Genomic DNA, 17,338 nt, shown 5'->3' with positions numbered 1-17,338 from the left:
TGATTTCAGAGAGGAAGGGAGAGGGAGAGATAGAAACATCAATAATGAGAGAGAATCATTGATCAGCTGTGGAATGGCATTTTTAAATCATGCTTTTGTTTTCTAATTTAAAAATCTGCCTTTGATTCTTGCCTTGTTGGACCTGGACTTCATTCCTCTCTGCGTCATCTGTAAAATGGGGCCTTTGCAAAGATTTAATGACACCAAGCATGCAAAGCACAAGTTGTACATTAAGCCCTCTCCACCCCCAAACCCTCAGTCCAAGTTCCTATGATGGGGACGGGGATTGTCCAGGGGGTGAGTACTGACCGCAGAGGTAGAGGACGCCATGGCTGGAGGGGAGGGCAGAGGCGGCAGTGCCAGCCCCAGGGACAGCAAACACGGCCCCCCAGCCCCGTCTTCCCCTCGGAGGCCTCACCACTGATTGGCCTGACGCCGAAACCGAGGTTTGTAGGCTGCCTCGCGCCGTGCGGTCCGAGCGCGGACTACATTTCCCCGCGTGCACTTCGGCACCCCCCTCCCCCCGCCCCCGGCCCCGCCCCGCGCACCCGGCCCTCCGGCGGAGCCCGCACCCCTGCTTCGTTAGAGGCTGGAGGCAGTAACCGTCATTGACGCAGCTCCTACTCTTCGCTCGCGAAGGGCATCCGTCACCATCAACCCCACCTTGGGCCCCGGGTTGGGCCCCGGCCCCCGCAGGGTCTGTGAGGCCCCCGTCCTTTTGCTCTCCTTCAGACGTCCGGCTACCGGGTCCCAGGGAGGATCCGAAGCCAAATTTATCTCCCCCGGAGGGTTCCTTCGGCCCCACGAAACTCCCACAGCGGCCCGCGGCTGGCAGCGGGGCTCTGGGGGCCGAGGGACTGGGGCGGGCCTCGAAGCCGCGCAGCGGGAGACTACAACTCCCAGGCGGCACCGCGGCGGCGACGACAACTCACTCCGGCACCTCCCGGCCCGGGGAAGCCTCGCGGGCGGGGCGGGGCGGGGCGGGGGCGGGGGCGGAGGCGGGGGCGGGGGCCGGGGCAGACCCCGAGGCTGGTGCAAAAGGTGGGGGCCTGCCGGCCACCCCGCGCGTGAGGAAGCCGAGGGGCGCGCCACCCCGTCCCGGGCGGGGCGGGCGCCCCACGGGCCCCTCCACTCCCGCCCCGCCCGGCAGCTGTGGCCCGGGATGCGGAGCCGGGGGCCGCCGGTGGTGCTGCGCGGGGTGAGAGGCGCCGGGAAGGGGCTGCCTGCTGCCCTCGCCTTCGTCCCCCCGCGGCGGCCCCTGAAGGAATCGGGAGCCGGGCGGCTAGGCCTTCTTAGCGCCTGACGCTTGAGGGGACCGGTGAGCCCGCCCCCGCCCCGCCGGGACAGCGGAATCGGAGCGGCTTCTCCCTGCTCCTGCGAGGGCCCCCCGCCATGGCCCCCAGGAGCCCCCCGGCGCCCGCAGGGCCGGCCCCCCACCCCGGCCGCCGGGGCCCGCCCTCTGCGTCCCGCGGGCAGCCCGTGTGAGCGGCCTCGCCGCGCCGCCCCTGCCCCATGGAGGAAGCGGAGGGGGGCGCGGCGGCCGAGGAGTGGGGCGCCACCCCCGCGGGGCCCATCTGGACCGCGGTGTTCGACTACGAGGCGACGGGCGACGAGGAGCTGACCCTGCGGAGGGGCGACCGCGTCCAGGTGCTTTCCCAGGACTGTGCGGTGTCGGGCGACGAGGGCTGGTGGACCGGGCGGCTCCCCGGCGGCCGCGTGGGCGTCTTCCCCAGCGACTACGTGGCCCCCGCCGCGCCCGCCGCGCCCGCCGGCCTCCGGCTGCCCCGGGAGATCCCCTTCCACGAGCTGCAGCTGGAGGAGATCATCGGCGTCGGGGGCTTCGGCAAGGTCTACCGGGCCCTGTGGCGCGGCGAGGAGGTGGCCGTCAAGGCCGCCCGGCTGGACCCTGAGCGGGACCCGGCAGTGACCGCAGAGCAGGTGCGCCAAGAGGCCCGGCTCTTCGGAGCCCTCCGGCACCCCAACATCATTGCCCTCCGGGGCGCCTGCCTCAGCCCCCCGCACCTCTGCCTGGTGATGGAGTATGCCAGGGGGGGCGCGCTGAGCAGGGTGCTGGCGGGTCGCCAGGTGCCCCCGCATGTACTGGTCAACTGGGCGGTGCAGGTGGCCCGGGGCATGAACTACCTACACAATGAGGCCCCCGTGCCCATCATCCACCGGGACCTCAAGTCCATCAACAGTAAGTGGTGTCATCCCCCAGAGCTTGCTCCCATAGGACTTCAGGAGGCCAAGCCGAGGTGGTGGGAAAACCAGAAAACACTGCCGGGGACAGGAAGGGGCAGCAGTAACCTTCAGGGCGGGTGAGGCAGGCCTTGCCCATTAAGGGAGGACAGGGTGGCTCAGAAAGGTTGAAGGACTGCCTGCCTCCCAGGCTACGGTCACCGTCGCTCAGTAAATCTGTATCTGTGAACACTGACAGGCCCTGCATTCCCGGTGTGAGCAGGGCAGGTGCAGTGCCTGCCCCCAAGGCACCCCTGCCCACCAGGACTCCAGAGCCCCCCAGAGACAGGAGCTGGCCTAGCGTGAGGGCTTCTCGGCATTGGCACCACTGACCTTTGGGGAGGGTGCTCATGGGGTCGGTCTTGTGTGTGGTAAGTTGTTGAGCAGCATCCTTGGTCTCTACCCACTAGATGCCACTAGGCATTCCTCACCCCAACCCCACCTCCAGTTACGATAAGCAAAAATGTCTCCAGACATTGCCAAGCGTCCCGGGGGGGGGGGCAAACTTGCCCGTATTGGAGAACCACCTCCTGGCGACCCGCTATGCCTCTGGTCCAGCTGAGGCAAACTGGAAAAGACGAGGGAGGAGGAAAAGGAATGTGCCTTATGTAGAAGCCTCCAGGCTGCCAGGCCTGTCACAGGCCCTCAAACGTTGATTGGTTGTTCAATGAGGACCGAGACCTGGTAGAAGGGAAGGTTCCCGGGGACCCACGTCTAGATCAAGGAGCTTCTCGTGATGTCAGCAAATATTAACTGAGCACCTCTTATGTAGGAGCAAAGCAGGGACGAAGATGGCCATGATGTCTGCCCTAATAATACCTACAAATGAGAGATTTCATTCATTCCCAGATATTTCAGGAGCGCCTGTTGTATGCCAGACCCTGCTGTGGGTCTTAAGGATACAGCAGGGCAAAATCCTACTCTCCTATCTTCCTCTGCCCCTTCTCACTTCCTTTCATTTCCGCATGTATTTATTCATTCTTTAGTTTGTTATTTACTGGGCTGGATCTTGTGCTAAGCTAGAGGGATCAATGAGAAATGAGACCAGCACGTTCGTTCCCTGCACTCACATGAACTGTGAAGGGTTCCCCTTGGCCCTCACATCGCATCTATTTCTGATCCCTGTCAATTCTACATCTTGAAATTTGTTTGAATCCATCCCATTATTGTTTATAAGTTTGTTGCTATGCCCCCACCACCACCTAGAACAGAGGGGTGAGCCTTACCTACCAGGCCTGGCATTCGTACACTCAACAGAGAGCTACCAAGTGTTCAAGGTGTGCCAAGCCCTCTACCAGGACGGGGGAATGAAGGAGGACAGACATAGATGGTCCCTGCCTTCATAGATGCTCATGCTCTACTCTGAAACGCTGGGTAAATGGAGGCAGGACTACGGGCAGGCTCCTCTTGAAGGCTAGGGCAGCTGGGTATAGAGACACTGCTCCCACCCTCAAGTTGTTGTGTAGCCAGTGCCACCTGAACAGAGGGTTGGTAAGACTCCAGGCCAGGACTTCCTGCTCCGGCAATGGGCCTGCTCCATGCCTGAGACAGAGGATACAGGCCTCCACGGCACAGCTTCCCCCAGTCATCCTCCCCTAAGGAGTCCTCATCTGATGTATCATTCTCACTGGTTCTTTCAACCAATAATTCTTAAGCAGAATTAAGCATACTAGGCCCTGTCCTAAATTTATAAAAATTTATAAATTTTTAAAAATATTTTCAATTTATTTCAGGGAAGAAGGGAGAGGGAGAGAGAGAAACATCAATGATGAGAGAGTGATTGATTGACTGTCTTCTGCATGTCCCCTACTGGGGATCGAGCCCGCAACCTGTGCATGTGCGCTGACCGTGTCCTCCTGGTTCATAGGTCAATGTTCAACCAGTGATTGATATTTAGATAAAATTCCAGAGAGTACCGAGCTCCGAAGGAAATGAAGCAGATTAAGGATTGGGCAGAGAGAGCTCTTTAGATCAGCTGGTCAGGGAAGGCAACATTCGAACAGAGACCCGAACCAAAAGGATCCAGCCTTACAAAGATGTGGGCAGGGCAGAGGACATGAGGAGGGAAAGAGTGTGCCTTGTTAGAGAGACTGCAAGACCCCAGGAGTTGCAAGAGTAGGAGTGAGGCAAAGGTGGAAAGGTAGGCAGGGGCCAGATCCTGTTGACCTTGGGGGCTACAGTGAAGACTCGGGCATTTTACTCAATGTAGTGGAAGCCATTAGAAGGTTTTAAGCAGGAGAATGACATGATCAGATATATTTTTTAAAGGGAACTGATTTAGGCCCAGCCTGGAAGATGCAAAAATAAAGTGTATGACCATGGGATTGTTCCCTCTGTCACAGGATCACTCCACAAACAGGAGCAGTGGGGACCCCAGAAGGGAGTATTTCTAGTAGTTGGAGTCACAGGCTAGAGAGTCACGGGAGGCTGCCAGGAGGAGGCGGCATTTGAATCAGGCTTGTAAAAATTGACAAGATTACCAACTGTGTGACCTTGGGAAATGTACTGATCTCTCTAACCCCTTCATCTGCCAAATGGACATGATAGTAGAATTACCTCGTTATTTTGACTGGAGAAGTAACTGGGAAGGGTCAAAGATAAAGGTGGAGAAATAAGAAACAATTATGGTGGCATCACACACTAATAGTAATAGCTAACATTCTTAAAGGACCTACTGTTGCTTCAGGCAATAAATCTTTGCTACAACCCTATAAGGTAAATACTATTATTATTATCATCTCCATATAACAGAGGAGAAATCTTGGTGTTAATAAAAATAAATTATACAAGGTTATGCAACTAATAAGTGGCAGAGCTGTAATTCCAGCCCAGGCTGTACACTGTACACTTTGGGGTCTCTGTCTGATAGAAGGTAGTAGAATGTCATAGTAGCTAAAAGATTGGGCTTTGGTGACACATCTGGGCTTTACCTCACCGTTTTTAAGCTGTGTGATCTTGGCCAAGTGACCTCATTGCTCTGAGCCTTGGTTTGCTAGTCAGCAAAATGGGTTGCTTGCTAGTTAATTTATGTAAATGAATATAATGAAATGAATACTAATATAAGTGAAACACTTCATGTAATTCATGGGGTGCTTAGCACTGTGCCTGCCACATAATAATATCCTGATAAACACCAGCCGTGATTATTATTAGTATTGACGGTAGGCAGCAAGTAAGTTGGAACCATTCGGTATGCTTTGGGGATATATCAGTCAGATTTTGTCACAATACTGTTGTGTAACAAACCACCCCCAAAACTCAATGTCTTCAAACTCCTTGTCATTTATTACTGCTCATGCATTAGCAGGCCAGCTGGAGGGTAAATGATTTAGGCTGGGTCAGCTGGAAAGGCTTTGCTCCGAGGATCTCGCATCTTCCTTGGACCAGCAAGGCATGTTCTGCTGATGGCAGAAGTGCAAGAGGGCAAGCCAGCACACGAGGCCTCTTAAGGCCTAGGCTTGGTACCCTCACTTCTGCCTCACTCTACTGGCCAAAGCAAGTCATATGGCCAACCCAGAGGAAAGCATGGGGACATGCACTCTGCGTCTTTAGTGGAAAGATTTGCGAAGTCATGTGGCAAAGAGTATGTCACAGAAAGGAGTAGAATTGGGGCCATGACATAAGTGCAGTGACCACAGGGATGACAAAGACAAAGGAAACCTTGTTCATCCCTTTGGCTCATGGTTTGTAGCTTCTACTTCTGGGGAGGCTGGGAATTCAAGGCCTGGACCAAGGCAAACCAAGGCCTTGGCCATCGACCTTTCACTGAGCTCCCCAGCGTCCAGGTTGGGGCCAAGAAGTACTGGAAGTTGTAGGGATTAGACCGGCCTCTTGAGGTGGGGGACAGAAAACAAGTAAAAAAGTCCAGCTGGGGCAGGGCCGGGACATGCGGTCTACAGCCCACCAGGTCTGGGGTGACCCCTTTCTTCCTACCCCACAGTCCTCATTCTGGAGGCCATCGAGAACCACAACCTCGCGGACACGGTGCTCAAGATCACGGACTTCGGCCTCGCCCGAGAGTGGCACAAGACCACCAAAATGAGCGCTGCAGGGACTTACGCCTGGATGGCCCCGGAGGTTATTCGTCTCTCCCTCTTCTCCAAAAGCAGTGACGTCTGGAGGTGCTGATGGGGCTTGGGAGGCCTCTTGGAAATGGGGGGGGGGGATGAGTAGGGGTGAGGGCAGAGTGGGAGGGACAGTCTCCCACTGAAGCAAGGTTCTGGGCCTGGCAAAGTGCTGGCCACGTAGGACCAATAGACGGGTACCAAAGCAGGTCTCTGCTCTGATAGCAAAAGTGGCGGCTGAGGAGGACTTGGATTGCAGTAAAACAAACACACAAAAAACAAAAGCAAAGATGTAGAGATTGGATGTTGTCAGCACTAAAGGCCCTTCAGACACCATCCATTACACAGCCCCAACTTGTCAAACAGGAAGTTGAGACCTTTGGAGACAACCATTCATGCATGCATCCATCCAACCAATAGTGCTGGGTGCTAGGGATACAGCAGAAATAAAAACAGACACATTTCCTGCTTGCAGGGATAGTAAACAAGCACACAAGAAGCTGGAAAAAAAGCTGTTTTTAAGAAAATTGTAAAGTAATATAAGTTTATTCACTAGAAGAAGTATTAGATAGCATTATGAGCCAGGGGGTTGACGGAAAAGAACTCTGAAGGCTGGAGGACTTCTTGCAGAAGGCTTTTATGAGACGAGATAATTGAGCTGCATCCTGGATGACAAGACTATGCAGAGTTTGGGGGAAGAAGCTTCCCAGTCAGAGGGAACAGCTCACACAGAGGAGGTGCTGAGGTGAAAATACGATTTGTGGGGCCAGAAACGGCTACGAGGACCTGCGTGGTTGGCGAGAGCAGACAAGGAGGAAAGTGGTGGGAAACGAAGGAAAGAGCTGGAGGGCCTCTTGGGTGAGGCACCAGCCGCTGTTTTATTCTAGCATAATGGACGCCACAGAGGCGCTGATGGATGATGCGGTCTGACTCAGCATTGAGAAGCCTGCCTCCAGTTGTAGGGTGGAGAATGGACGGTGGGGAGGAGTGGGAGCGGGAGGCCAGTGAGGAGGCTGCTGCCATCACCAACAGGACTTTGTGGTGGCAGCAAAACTCTTTAACCCAGGGTCTGCTGCTGGGAGAGCGCCCCCACTGAGGCTCCAGATGGACCAGGCAGCAAAGCCATGGCTTTGGGCAGACAGGATCTCAACTAGAGAGCACAGCCTCTGGGGGAAGTCCTGAGACTGTCTCCATGTGAGGCCTCATGTGTGGTCCCAGGCATTTAGCAGAGCGTGTTTCAGTGGCAAGGAACAGAAACCCCAAATAAAAACAAGGCTGAAGCTTTTGCTGTCATGTGAAGCCAGGACTGATACAGTGTTAGAGACCCAGGGTCCTATGTCAGGGCCCCTTAATGGGGGTGTCATTGACATTGGGCAGGGTAATTCTTGCTTGTGCGATACTGTCCTGGACTTTTCAGGACAAAGGTATCCATGGTTCGAAGCAGCCAAACGTCAGTAGCACTCCCCGGTCATTGTGACAACCAAGCATCCCCACAGGCTTCCAGGGACAGGAAAGGGGAGGATCATGCCGCCTCTAATTATGAGCCCCTCATGTTCCTCCACGTCCCATGGCCTCCAGTCCCAAGTTCACCTCATGGTCCAACATGCCTGCCTGAGCTCCAGCTTTTATGTCCACATTCCAATCAGTAGAAAGGAGAAACGATTAGCAGGGCACCTCTTCCCTTTAAGGCTACTTCCCGGAAGTTAGTTGCACACTACACACCCTCCTACATCCCTCTGGCCAGAACCAATGTCATGTGGCATAATGGGCTGCAAAGGAAGATGGAAAGATTATTTCAGGCAGCATGTGCCCAGCGCAAATTCACCAGTCCTGTCGCTGAGGGGAGGGGAGGCGAGGCTGTCGGCTGCATGAGGGCAGGGGTCGCATCTATCTTGTTCCAGTGCCTGGAACAGTGCCTGGCACACTGGATTCTTAGTAGGTACATGTTGAATGAATGCACGTGGAGATACGGCGGACATGTAAGGCACTGCACAAAGCAGTGGTCAAGATCCAGAGGAGCACAGCTTACTAGGAAAGATGGGCACACAGGTGGCTGTAGCACAGATGCGCGCTCTGGTGCTGTGGAGCCATTAGGGACGTTGTGGGCATCAGGCAAACCTGAGTCTGAGTGTGGCTCTACTGCTTACTAGCTGTGTGACTGTAGGCAAGCAGCTTAACCTTTCTGCGCCTACCACTCTGCTCATCAGATAAAATGGGGGTCATACCAAGACTGCCTTCCAGGGCTGTTGTGAGGATTACTGAGTGCCTAGGACAGTGCTAGCCATAAGTACTTTATAAATGTTAGATAGTGTTAACTTGTTTTTATGGGTAAGTGCCAAAGGTTCTATGGGAGCATAGAGGAGGGACCTCTAACCCAGCTTTGGAGGCTGTGAAATCAAGGAAGGCTTCCTGGGAGAGGGAGCACCTGAGCTGAGACTGAAGGGACAGTTACAAAGGGAAAAGTGTTCTTGACAAAGGGAACAGCCTGTGCAAAGGCCAGAAGTTAGGAAGAACAGGGCTTGTTCAACTCAAGTGTGGCTGCAAGATGAAGCTGAGGTTGATATGGAGGCTGAGAGTGCTTACAGGTGAGTCTGCAGGGGTCACCGAAGGTCAGGGCTAAGAAGGGTGGGCACGGGGGACCCACTGAAGGTTTCCAGGCAGGGACAAGGGAAGAGAGAGCAAAAGCCAGACATCAAAGAGCAATCTCCGCACATCTATTTGCGATCAGGGCAGTGGAGGTCAAATTAGGTTGTTGTGGCCTCTTTGGCCAGGCTGAATGTCGGGGTGAGGGGGGCGCACCAGGGAACTGGAGGCAGGACTGGGGTATAAGTGAGGATTGGGGTGGATTGTGGCATCACCCCTCCCTTTCCCCCACCTGCAGCTTCGGGGTGCTGCTCTGGGAGCTGCTGACGGGTGAGGTCCCCTACCGTGAAATCGACGCCTTGGCTGTGGCATATGGCGTGGCTATGAACAAGCTGACACTGCCCATCCCCTCCACATGCCCCGAGCCCTTTGCCCGCCTACTGGAGGGTGAGCCAGGGCCCCGTGGAGAGGGAAGGCTCAGCTTGGGTGGCAGGGGCCCGTGGGTCCAGACCTCGCCCATTCACACCCATCCATACCAGTGGGCCCAGGAGTGAGAGAGAAGGGCTGGACCCATCAGACAATGACTCCCCCACAGTTGGCTCCATGGCCCCCAGACCCTTACTCTGGCCAGGCCCACAGTTCTTGAGGGCAATCTGTTAGGATTCATTGGCCCTAGGATCCCTCCCTGATCCCTGATTCTACCAGCAGTCAGAAATCAGGTCCCTGGGTTTCTCTCCCAGAGTTTCAGAGTGAAAGATTGCCAGGAGTTTGGGTTTGAATCCCTTCCCCTCAGCTCATGGAAGCTGTCTGTGTACAGCCCCTTAAAGTCCTGCCTTTCACTGAGCAGGCTGATGCCCCAGAGCATGGCCACTGACATCTCCACTCCCACCCCAGAGTGCTGGGACCCAGACCCCCACGGGCGGCCAGATTTCAGCAGCATCTTGAAGCAGCTTGAAGTCATAGAACAGTCAGCCCTATTCCAGATGCCACTGGAGTCCTTCCACTCACTGCAGGAAGACTGGAAGCTGGAGATTCAGCACATGTTCAATGATCTCCGAACCAAGGAGAAGGTGAAGGCAAGGGGCAAGGTGGGAGGGATGGACAAGACCCCTCAGTTCTGAAGCCTTGGGTGGGGTAGAGTCCCTTCCCGAGCCAGGGCCCAGGGACCGTTTTTTTTGTCTAAGAAAAGACAGCCTTCTGTTAGTGGATTAATAAGAAAAAGGCACCCTGCCCCAAAGTGCTTACAAGGGATACTACCTGAAATCGGGGGTTAGTTTTAAATACTACAGCAAAACGAGAGGGAGAGAGAGGAGAGAAGGAAGAGGAAGATTTGCAAAGTACAGACAATTGTTAGATGATGGGAGCATGGGGACAGACTGTTCTCTCTGCTTTCATGGATGTTTGAAGTTTTCCTAATTGAAGAGTTAAAAAATTAAAGAGAAAAAAAAGACATTCTTTCTTTGGGCTAACACAGCCCCCGGCCCTGGCACCCAACTTTTGTGCCCCCAATTTGCTCACACAGCAGGACACTCCTAGGCAGGGCCCCAGCCAGACCCCTCAGCCCTGGGTTCATCCCAGGGGCAGAGTAGCCAAGCCCTCCCCAGCCCCGTCTCCTCTCCAGGAGCTCCGCAGCCGTGAGGAAGAGCTACTGCGGGCGGCCCAGGAGCAGCGCTGCCAAGAGGAGCAGCTGCGGCGGCGAGAGCAGGAGCTGGCGCAGCGTGAGATGGACATCGTAGAGCGGGAGCTGCACCTGCTGATGTGCCAGCTGAGCCAGGAAAAGCCCCGTGTCCGCAGACGCAAGGGCAACTTCAGGCGCACCCGCCTTCTCAAGCTGCGGGAAGGTGGCAGCCACATCAGCCTGCCCTCTGGTACTCATCTCTGTCAGCTTGGAGCGTCCCTAATCCAGAGTTTATTGCTTCCTTTTTTCTTTTCTTTTTAAAATATTTTTAAATATTTTTTTTTTATTGATTTCAGAGAGGAAGGGAGAGTGAGAGATAGGAAACATCAATGATGAGAGAATCATTGATCGGCTGCCTCCTGCACACCCCCTACTGGGGATTGAGCCCACAACCTGGGCATGTGGCCTTGACCAGAATCGAACCCAGGACCCTTCAGTCCGCAGGTGCTCTATCCATTGAGCCAAACCAGCTAGGGCTTTTAAAATATATATATTTTTAATGCTAAATACCACACACACACACACACACACACACACACACACACACAACCACCAAAAAACTGTACAGTTTAAAGCATTGGTATAATCACCCTACAGGCACCCAGATGCCCTCCATGTGCCCCCTCCAACACCCTGCAGCCCCCTGAGAGTAACCCGTCTTGACTTTCAGGGCAGTCACTTCTTTACTTTATAGTTTTGTCTCCCAACTATTTGCTTAATAACTTTTACTCTGCCTGGTTTTCCTCCTTGCCAGTAATTTGTTGAGGACACGTCATTTATCCTGTTCCCACAGTCTAGATTTTGCTGCTTGAATTGCCCAGTTTTCACTTCACACGTCCCTATGTCTCCTAGATTTCCTATGAATTGGTATTAGGTTAAACCATATGAAATTGCTGATGTTCAGCCATTTTTGATCTACAAACACAGGTTTCACATGGATCTCAAGGCTTAATTAGTTTCAAGTTTAGGTTTGATTTTATTTTTTTTCAAAGACTGCTTCCTGGGTGATGTCAGAAGGCTCATTATGCTGGTTGTCTCTCTGTGATGTTACAGCCACAGCACAGTGCCTAGAACAGCACCAGCTCACAGAAACGCAAGCCACATGTGTGATTTTAAATTTTCTAATAGCTACATTAAGAAAGGGAAAGAGCCTGGCCAGTGTGGCTCAGTGGTTGAGCAGCGACCTATGAACCAAGAGGTCACAGTTGGATTCCTGGTCAGGGTTGCAGGCTCGATCCCCAGTTGGGGCGTACAGGAGGCAGCCAGTCAATGATTCTCTTTCATCATTGATGTTTCTATCTCTCCCTCTCCCTTCCTCTCTGAAATAAAGAAAATTACATGTATAAATATGTTTGTGTGTATATATACATATACACACACATATATATATGTCTGTGTGTGTGTGTGTGTATATATGTATATATATGGGAAAGAGAAACAAGTGAAATTTTAATAATATACTTTATTTAGCCCAATATATCTAAAATGTTATGGTTTCACATATAATAAATACAAGAAAGACTTGTTAAAGGAATATACCTTTTTTTCCCCATACTAAATCTATGAAATCCAGTATGTATTTTATATTTACAGCACATCTCAATCCAAGGGCTGAGTTTTCATCAAAACTACTTCACCTGTCTTTAGACTTCATAAAATATTGAAAAAGCGGATTTATACACCCAGGTTGTTCCATACATGCTTAATTGTTCCTAATGACCAAATTTGCATATTCACCTTTAAAAGTAAACTTAAATTAATTGCAGTTAAATAAATGAAGGTAAAACTCTCCAGTTCCTGGTTGTACAAGCCACATTTCAGGTGCTCGATGGCCACCAGAGTGGACACTCAGGCCTAGGTTCTTAGTGAGGGCAGCCGCTCTCAAACCTGAATGTGCATCAGGGGCACCTAGAGCACGTGTTCCTCCACAGTTAGATGCGCCTTACCCTCAAAGCTGCTAATTCAGGAAGGGCCCGGGAACATGCATTTCAAGATGCTTCCACTCAGTGTTGATGCTGCTAGTCTGGGAGCCACACTTGGAGAACCACCGTGACATGAATACTAAATGGCGGCACTGCTTCTAGAGGGAACTGCTCAGGTGACCCGTGGAACCGTTTGCTTAGGGAAGTTTCTGTTTTGCAGGCTTTGAGCACAAGATCACAGTCCAGGCCTCTCCAACCTTGGACAAGCGGAAAGGATCCGATGGGACCAGCCCCCCCGCAAGCCCCAGCATCATCCCCCGGCTGAGGGCCATTCGCTGTGAGTATCTCCCAAGGCCCTGACCAGCCCATCAGTCAGCAGATTTCTCTGAACACATTTTTTGCACCAAGCGGGGGATCAGCGGGGAACAAGACAGGCAGCGTCCCCTCCCTCATTCTCATGGGGGAGAAACACAATGAACACATCAGCAAGCAGACAGGATCGCCTTTTTAGGGACGAGCACTATAAAGGAAACCAGGGGAGGAATAAAAGAGAAGAGTTGCTGTTTTGTATCAGGAGGGCCTGTTTGAGGCGCTGGGTTTGAGCAGGGACCTAAGTGGTAAGAGCAGGAGAGACGTGCAGAGATCTGAGGAAGTGTCCCTGGCAGAGGGAACAGCAAAGGCAAAGTTCCAGAGGTGGGAACAAGCCTGGCATGTGTGTCAGCCCAAAAGGCCAACCGGGCTGGAGTAGAACGATCGGGGTGCAGAGCAATAGGTCAGGGGTTCAACAGGGGCCAGATCACGCTGGGCCCTGAGAGCTGGATGAAGAACCTAGATTCCATTTTAAAGGTGACAGGGAGCTCTGGCGGGCTGTGAGCAGGCAGCAATGTGAAAAGACACACCTTTCCCTCTGGCTGCCGTGGGGATGTGGATGGTAAGAGGGCAGAGTAAAGGCAGGAGACAAGGGAGGTGATGGGGCTGACCCAGGGTAGGGCCTTGGAGGGAGAGATGGTCACAGTAGGGGCTGCCTGGCAGGGGTGTAGCTGCATGGTTTGCTGATAAATTGGAGGATATAGGGCTGACTCCTGACTCTTGTTCTGCCCCTCATTCACCCCCAGCCTTGCCCCACACACTGCCTCCTGCACACCTCTGTTTGGGCACCAGCTTTGTGCCAGGCCTGGAGGTCATGCTCATGGGGGACACAAAGACAAATAACAGCCATGCAGTGGAGTCAGTACTGGTATCAGGGTGCCTTCAGAGTGTGGCAGGAACAGAGAAGACACAGCCTTCTGACTCTCCAGGGAACAAATTACTCCAGAGCTCGAGGCCTGAAGGGCATACAGCCAACCACGTCAGGGAAGGGACTAAAAAGGCACAGAATTCCAGGTGAAGGAACAGCCTGTGCATGGAGGTGTGAAAGCACCCACCTGGGAACCTGTGGACATGGGGTCCCAACCACGGCTCTTACACCTTCTGCCTGCATATCCCGACTCTAGCTCTCCTCCTTCCCTCCCTCCACACCAACCACACTGGCCTCCTGCTGTCTGTGCACATTCCGCGCTGTCCAGTCTCAGGGCCTTGGCATTTGCTGTTCCCTCTGCCTGCAATGCTCCATCCCTTGTATCTTCTTGACTCACTCACCACCTGGTCTTTGCCCAGTTTCTCCTCCCACGGGAAGCCTTCCCCAGCCACCAGGGCCCTGTCCTGCCTCATGTTTCCTGCAGCACTTGCCTCCTGCACAGATGACTTCCCTGTGAGAGTCGTGTTGATCCTCTGAGGCTGGGGTTCGTCTGCGCTGTCCACTTCTGTCTTTTCAGCACCTGCCACAGGTCTTGGCACAGAACAGGTGCTCAGTAAACATTTGAGAATGACTGGATGGTTGAAGGGTTAGGCTGTGAGGAGTGATGGAAGTGAGGCTGAGGAAGTCAGCTGGGAATAACATGAAGGGCCTTGAATGCTGACTGAGGAGCTGGGCTGTCGTCCTGGGCAGTGAGGAGCTGTGGAAGGATTTCAGGCAGAGAAGGGTCATGATTGGAGTTAGAATCCAAGATCCTTTGAGCTTCCAGGGGGAGGATGAATCCCAGGTGGGGAAAGTGAAGCTGGGAACCCAGCGGGTCAGACTTTCCAAGACCCAGTAACCAAGTGGCTTTTCTCGGCCCAGTGACTCCTATGGATGGTGGTGGCGGCAGCAGCAGTGGCAGCGGTAGTAGCGGCAGTAGTACCTGGGGCCGCAGCGGGCCCCCGAAGAAGGAAGAACTGGTTGGGGGCAAGAAGAAAGGCCGGACCTGGGGGCCCAGCTCCACCCTGCAGAAGGAGCAGGCTGAAGGAGAAGAGAGGTATTGGTGGCTGGAGCCCACCCCGTGCCCTACCCCCAGGCCCATGGCCACCAGAAGGCCCACCCCCACCCCCAACTGTCTCCCCTGCAGGCTGAAGGCCCTGGGGGAAGGAAGCAAACAGTGGTCATCCAGCGCCCCCAACCTGGGCAAGTCCCCCAAACACACCCCCATCGCCCCAGGCTTCGCCAGCCTCAGCGAGATGGGTAAGAGGACGGGGGTGCCTTCAAAAGGAAGGGAGAGGACACTCCCTGGCTGAAGGGGACACTGCCAAGACAAAGGGGTTACCATTCCCCAGGGTTTCGGGCAGGGAGGGGATTTCACTGGGCCAGAGTGGAGGAAGCATTCCCAGAAAGGGGACAGCCCGTCCCTGGGGTGTGGGCATCACTCCCAGGGGCAGGGGGCTTTAGGGGAAACGGAGTCAAAAGCCATGCTTAGAGGACTTGGGGGCTTGCTGTTTGAGGGATCGTGGGGGCAGTCCCTTGCCTCCAAGTCCCCAGCGACGCCTGGAGTCCAGTGCCGGCCCTATCTGGTTGCAGAGGAGTTCGCGGAGGCAGAGGGAAACAGCAGCGGGCCCCACTCCCCCCACAGCACCCTGGCCTACCTCGAGGTGCCGCTGCCCACCCAGCCCTCCCCTGGGGTGCCGCTGCCCCCCACACCCACCCGACCCGCGCTTGGCGCCCGGCGGAGGCGCTGTGAATTTGCGCTGCTGGGCTGTGCCACGCTGCTGGGCGCGGTGGGCTTGGGCGCTGACGTGGCGGAAGCGCGCGCAGCGGATGGTGAGGAGCAGCGGAGATGGCTCGACAGCCTCTTCTTCCACCGCGCTGGCCGCTTCCCACGGGGCCTCAGCCCGCCTGCACGCTCCCCTGGACGCCCCAACGCAGCCTCCGCCGGCCCTGGCCTGGCGCCTTCGGCCACCCTGGTATCGCTGTCCTCCGTGTCCGACTGCAACTCCACGCGCTCACTGCTGCGCTCCGACAGCGACGAGGCTGCGCCAGCCGCACCCTCCCCGACGCCCTCTCCTCTTGCGCCCTCGCCCAACGCCAACCCCCTGGTGGATCTGGAGCTGGAGAGTTTCAAGAAGGACCCCCGCCAGTCACTGACGCCCACCCACGTCACAGTCACTGCCACACGCGCTGTGAACCGCGGGCACCGGAGGACCCCCTCGGATGGGGCGCTAGGGCAGCGGGGGGCGCCAGAGCCCACAGGCCCCGGCCCTGGTGAGTGAGGCACCCTGTACCCCGTGTGCAGAAAACGGCCCTTCTTCCCTGTCCTTCCAAGGTCCAATGTCCCTGCCCAGCTGCCACCCCTGAGCTGCCCAGTGGGGGGGGGGGGGGCTGTGTCCCCCTGGCCCTCACTGCTAGAGGCATTGTGGGGCCCCAGGTGATTGTGACACAGGACGAAGCAGAGGTGACAAACTCTAATGCCCACAGGGGCCAAGCAGGTGACGTTAATGATGGCAATACCTAGAACTAACACAAAGAATTACAGCGAACAGTCATGCAGGCCCTGGTCTCAGTGCCTTTGTTGACCCTACAAAGATGACGGAAACATAAAGGAGTTAGGTACCTCCTATCAGGCACTGAGCTAGTCTCACCATTGTTGTTATTGGACCTGCTCCTCACCCATGTGGGGAGGCGCTGTTATCCCATCTAGAGATGCTATCATGCCTCAGGCCTCCGTACCTCCGTAGCTCTGAGCTCTCTTTCTGACCTTAGCCCAGTGTAAGAGATCTGGGAAGGATGAGGGCTTTTTCTCCAGCAGGTTTTTTGAGAAAAGTCAGAAATTCCGATTTTCATGTCAATGCTCCTGGCTTTTCAATACCACCCTCGGCTCCACCTCACTCACCTCCTCTGATCCTCTTACCAGGCCCTCGAGACCCCCTGGACTTCCCTCTCCAGGCTCTGTTTCCCACCCACCTCCAGCCCCCCGAGTTTCCTGGCCGCCCCACCACCCTGACCTTCACCCCAAGACCCCGGCCTGCTGCCAGCCGCCCCTGCCTGGACCCCCGGAAACTGGTCTCCTTCAGCCGGACACTCAGCATCTCGCCTCCCAATAGGCTGGACACTCCAGAGAGCCCTGGGCCCCCCAGCATGCAGCCCACGCTGCTTGACATGGACATGGAGGGGCAGAGCCAGGACAGTACACTGCCCCTGTGTGGCGCCCGTGGCTCCCGCTGAGGCCTGCCCACTGCCACCCGCTTGGGCAGCCATGAATGTAGCACCCCAGGCCCTGCCCCAGCCCACCAGGCCACAAGGCAGGGGAGGCCCTGGGCAGGATACTCTATTTATTGGGGAAGGGGAGTGGGAAGAACACTTAATTTATTCCTTTGTACCCTGTGCTTGCCCTGCAGCATGGGGGGAAGGTGGGCAGGGACACTCAGGGACAGGGCAATGTGGGGGATTTGGCACAAAATGCAGCATTAAAGGTAACCCCTGCCCCCTGCCATGCTTTCTGTGTATCTTTCCCTAATCCTGGCTCATCCCCTAGGGTTGCCCCCCACCCTTGCTTCCTCCTGGGCCC

The 17,338-nt window shown here is 55.1% G+C and overlaps 1 protein-coding gene across 3 annotated transcripts; it reads left to right on the top strand.

Annotated features, from left to right (window-relative positions):
- Positions 1-997: 997 nt before the first annotated feature.
- Positions 998-17,260, top strand: MAP3K10 (mitogen-activated protein kinase kinase kinase 10). 3 transcript variants are annotated; one of them, XM_036346122.1, is made up of 10 exons: positions 998-2,197; positions 6,179-6,359; positions 9,184-9,332; positions 9,780-9,955; positions 10,507-10,753; positions 12,706-12,822; positions 14,644-14,818; positions 14,909-15,021; positions 15,355-16,035; positions 16,741-17,260. In XM_036346122.1, exons 1-10 carry the CDS (start codon positions 1,513-1,515, stop codon positions 16,872-16,874), a joined length of 2,658 nt encoding a protein of 885 aa, XP_036202015.1. In that variant the 5' UTR covers positions 998-1,512; the 3' UTR covers positions 16,875-17,260. The 3 variants fall into 3 exon arrangements, with proteins under 3 accessions (XP_036202015.1, XP_036202014.1, XP_036202016.1); XM_036346121.1 differs by having other exon boundaries at positions 16,685-17,260; XM_036346123.1 differs by lacking the exons at positions 6,179-6,359; positions 9,184-9,332 and having other exon boundaries at positions 16,685-17,260.
- The last annotated feature ends 78 nt before the right edge of the window (positions 17,261-17,338 follow it).

Source organism: Myotis myotis, unplaced genomic scaffold (genome assembly GCF_014108235.1).
Source record: "Myotis myotis isolate mMyoMyo1 unplaced genomic scaffold, mMyoMyo1.p scaffold_m19_p_19, whole genome shotgun sequence".
Classification (NCBI taxonomy): Eukaryota; Metazoa; Chordata; class Mammalia; order Chiroptera; family Vespertilionidae; genus Myotis; species Myotis myotis.
The sequence above is the reverse complement of the archived record's forward strand: the minus strand, read 5'-3'. Positions and strand labels throughout refer to the sequence as shown.

What these genes read in the sequence shown, in the direction of transcription:
- MAP3K10 (XM_036346121.1), top strand. Translation starts at nt 1,513, where the DNA reads ATGGAGGAAGCGGAGGGGGGCGCGGCGGCCGAGGAGTGGGGCGCCACC. An exon ending in CAGGCTGAAGGAGAAGAGAG is followed by an intron (nt 14,819 to 14,908) that starts GTATTGGTGGCT and finishes TCTCCCCTGCAG; the next exon opens with GCTGAAGGCCCTGGGGGAAG. An exon ending in CGCCAGCCTCAGCGAGATGG is followed by an intron (nt 15,022 to 15,354) that starts GTAAGAGGACGG and finishes ATCTGGTTGCAG; the next exon opens with AGGAGTTCGCGGAGGCAGAG.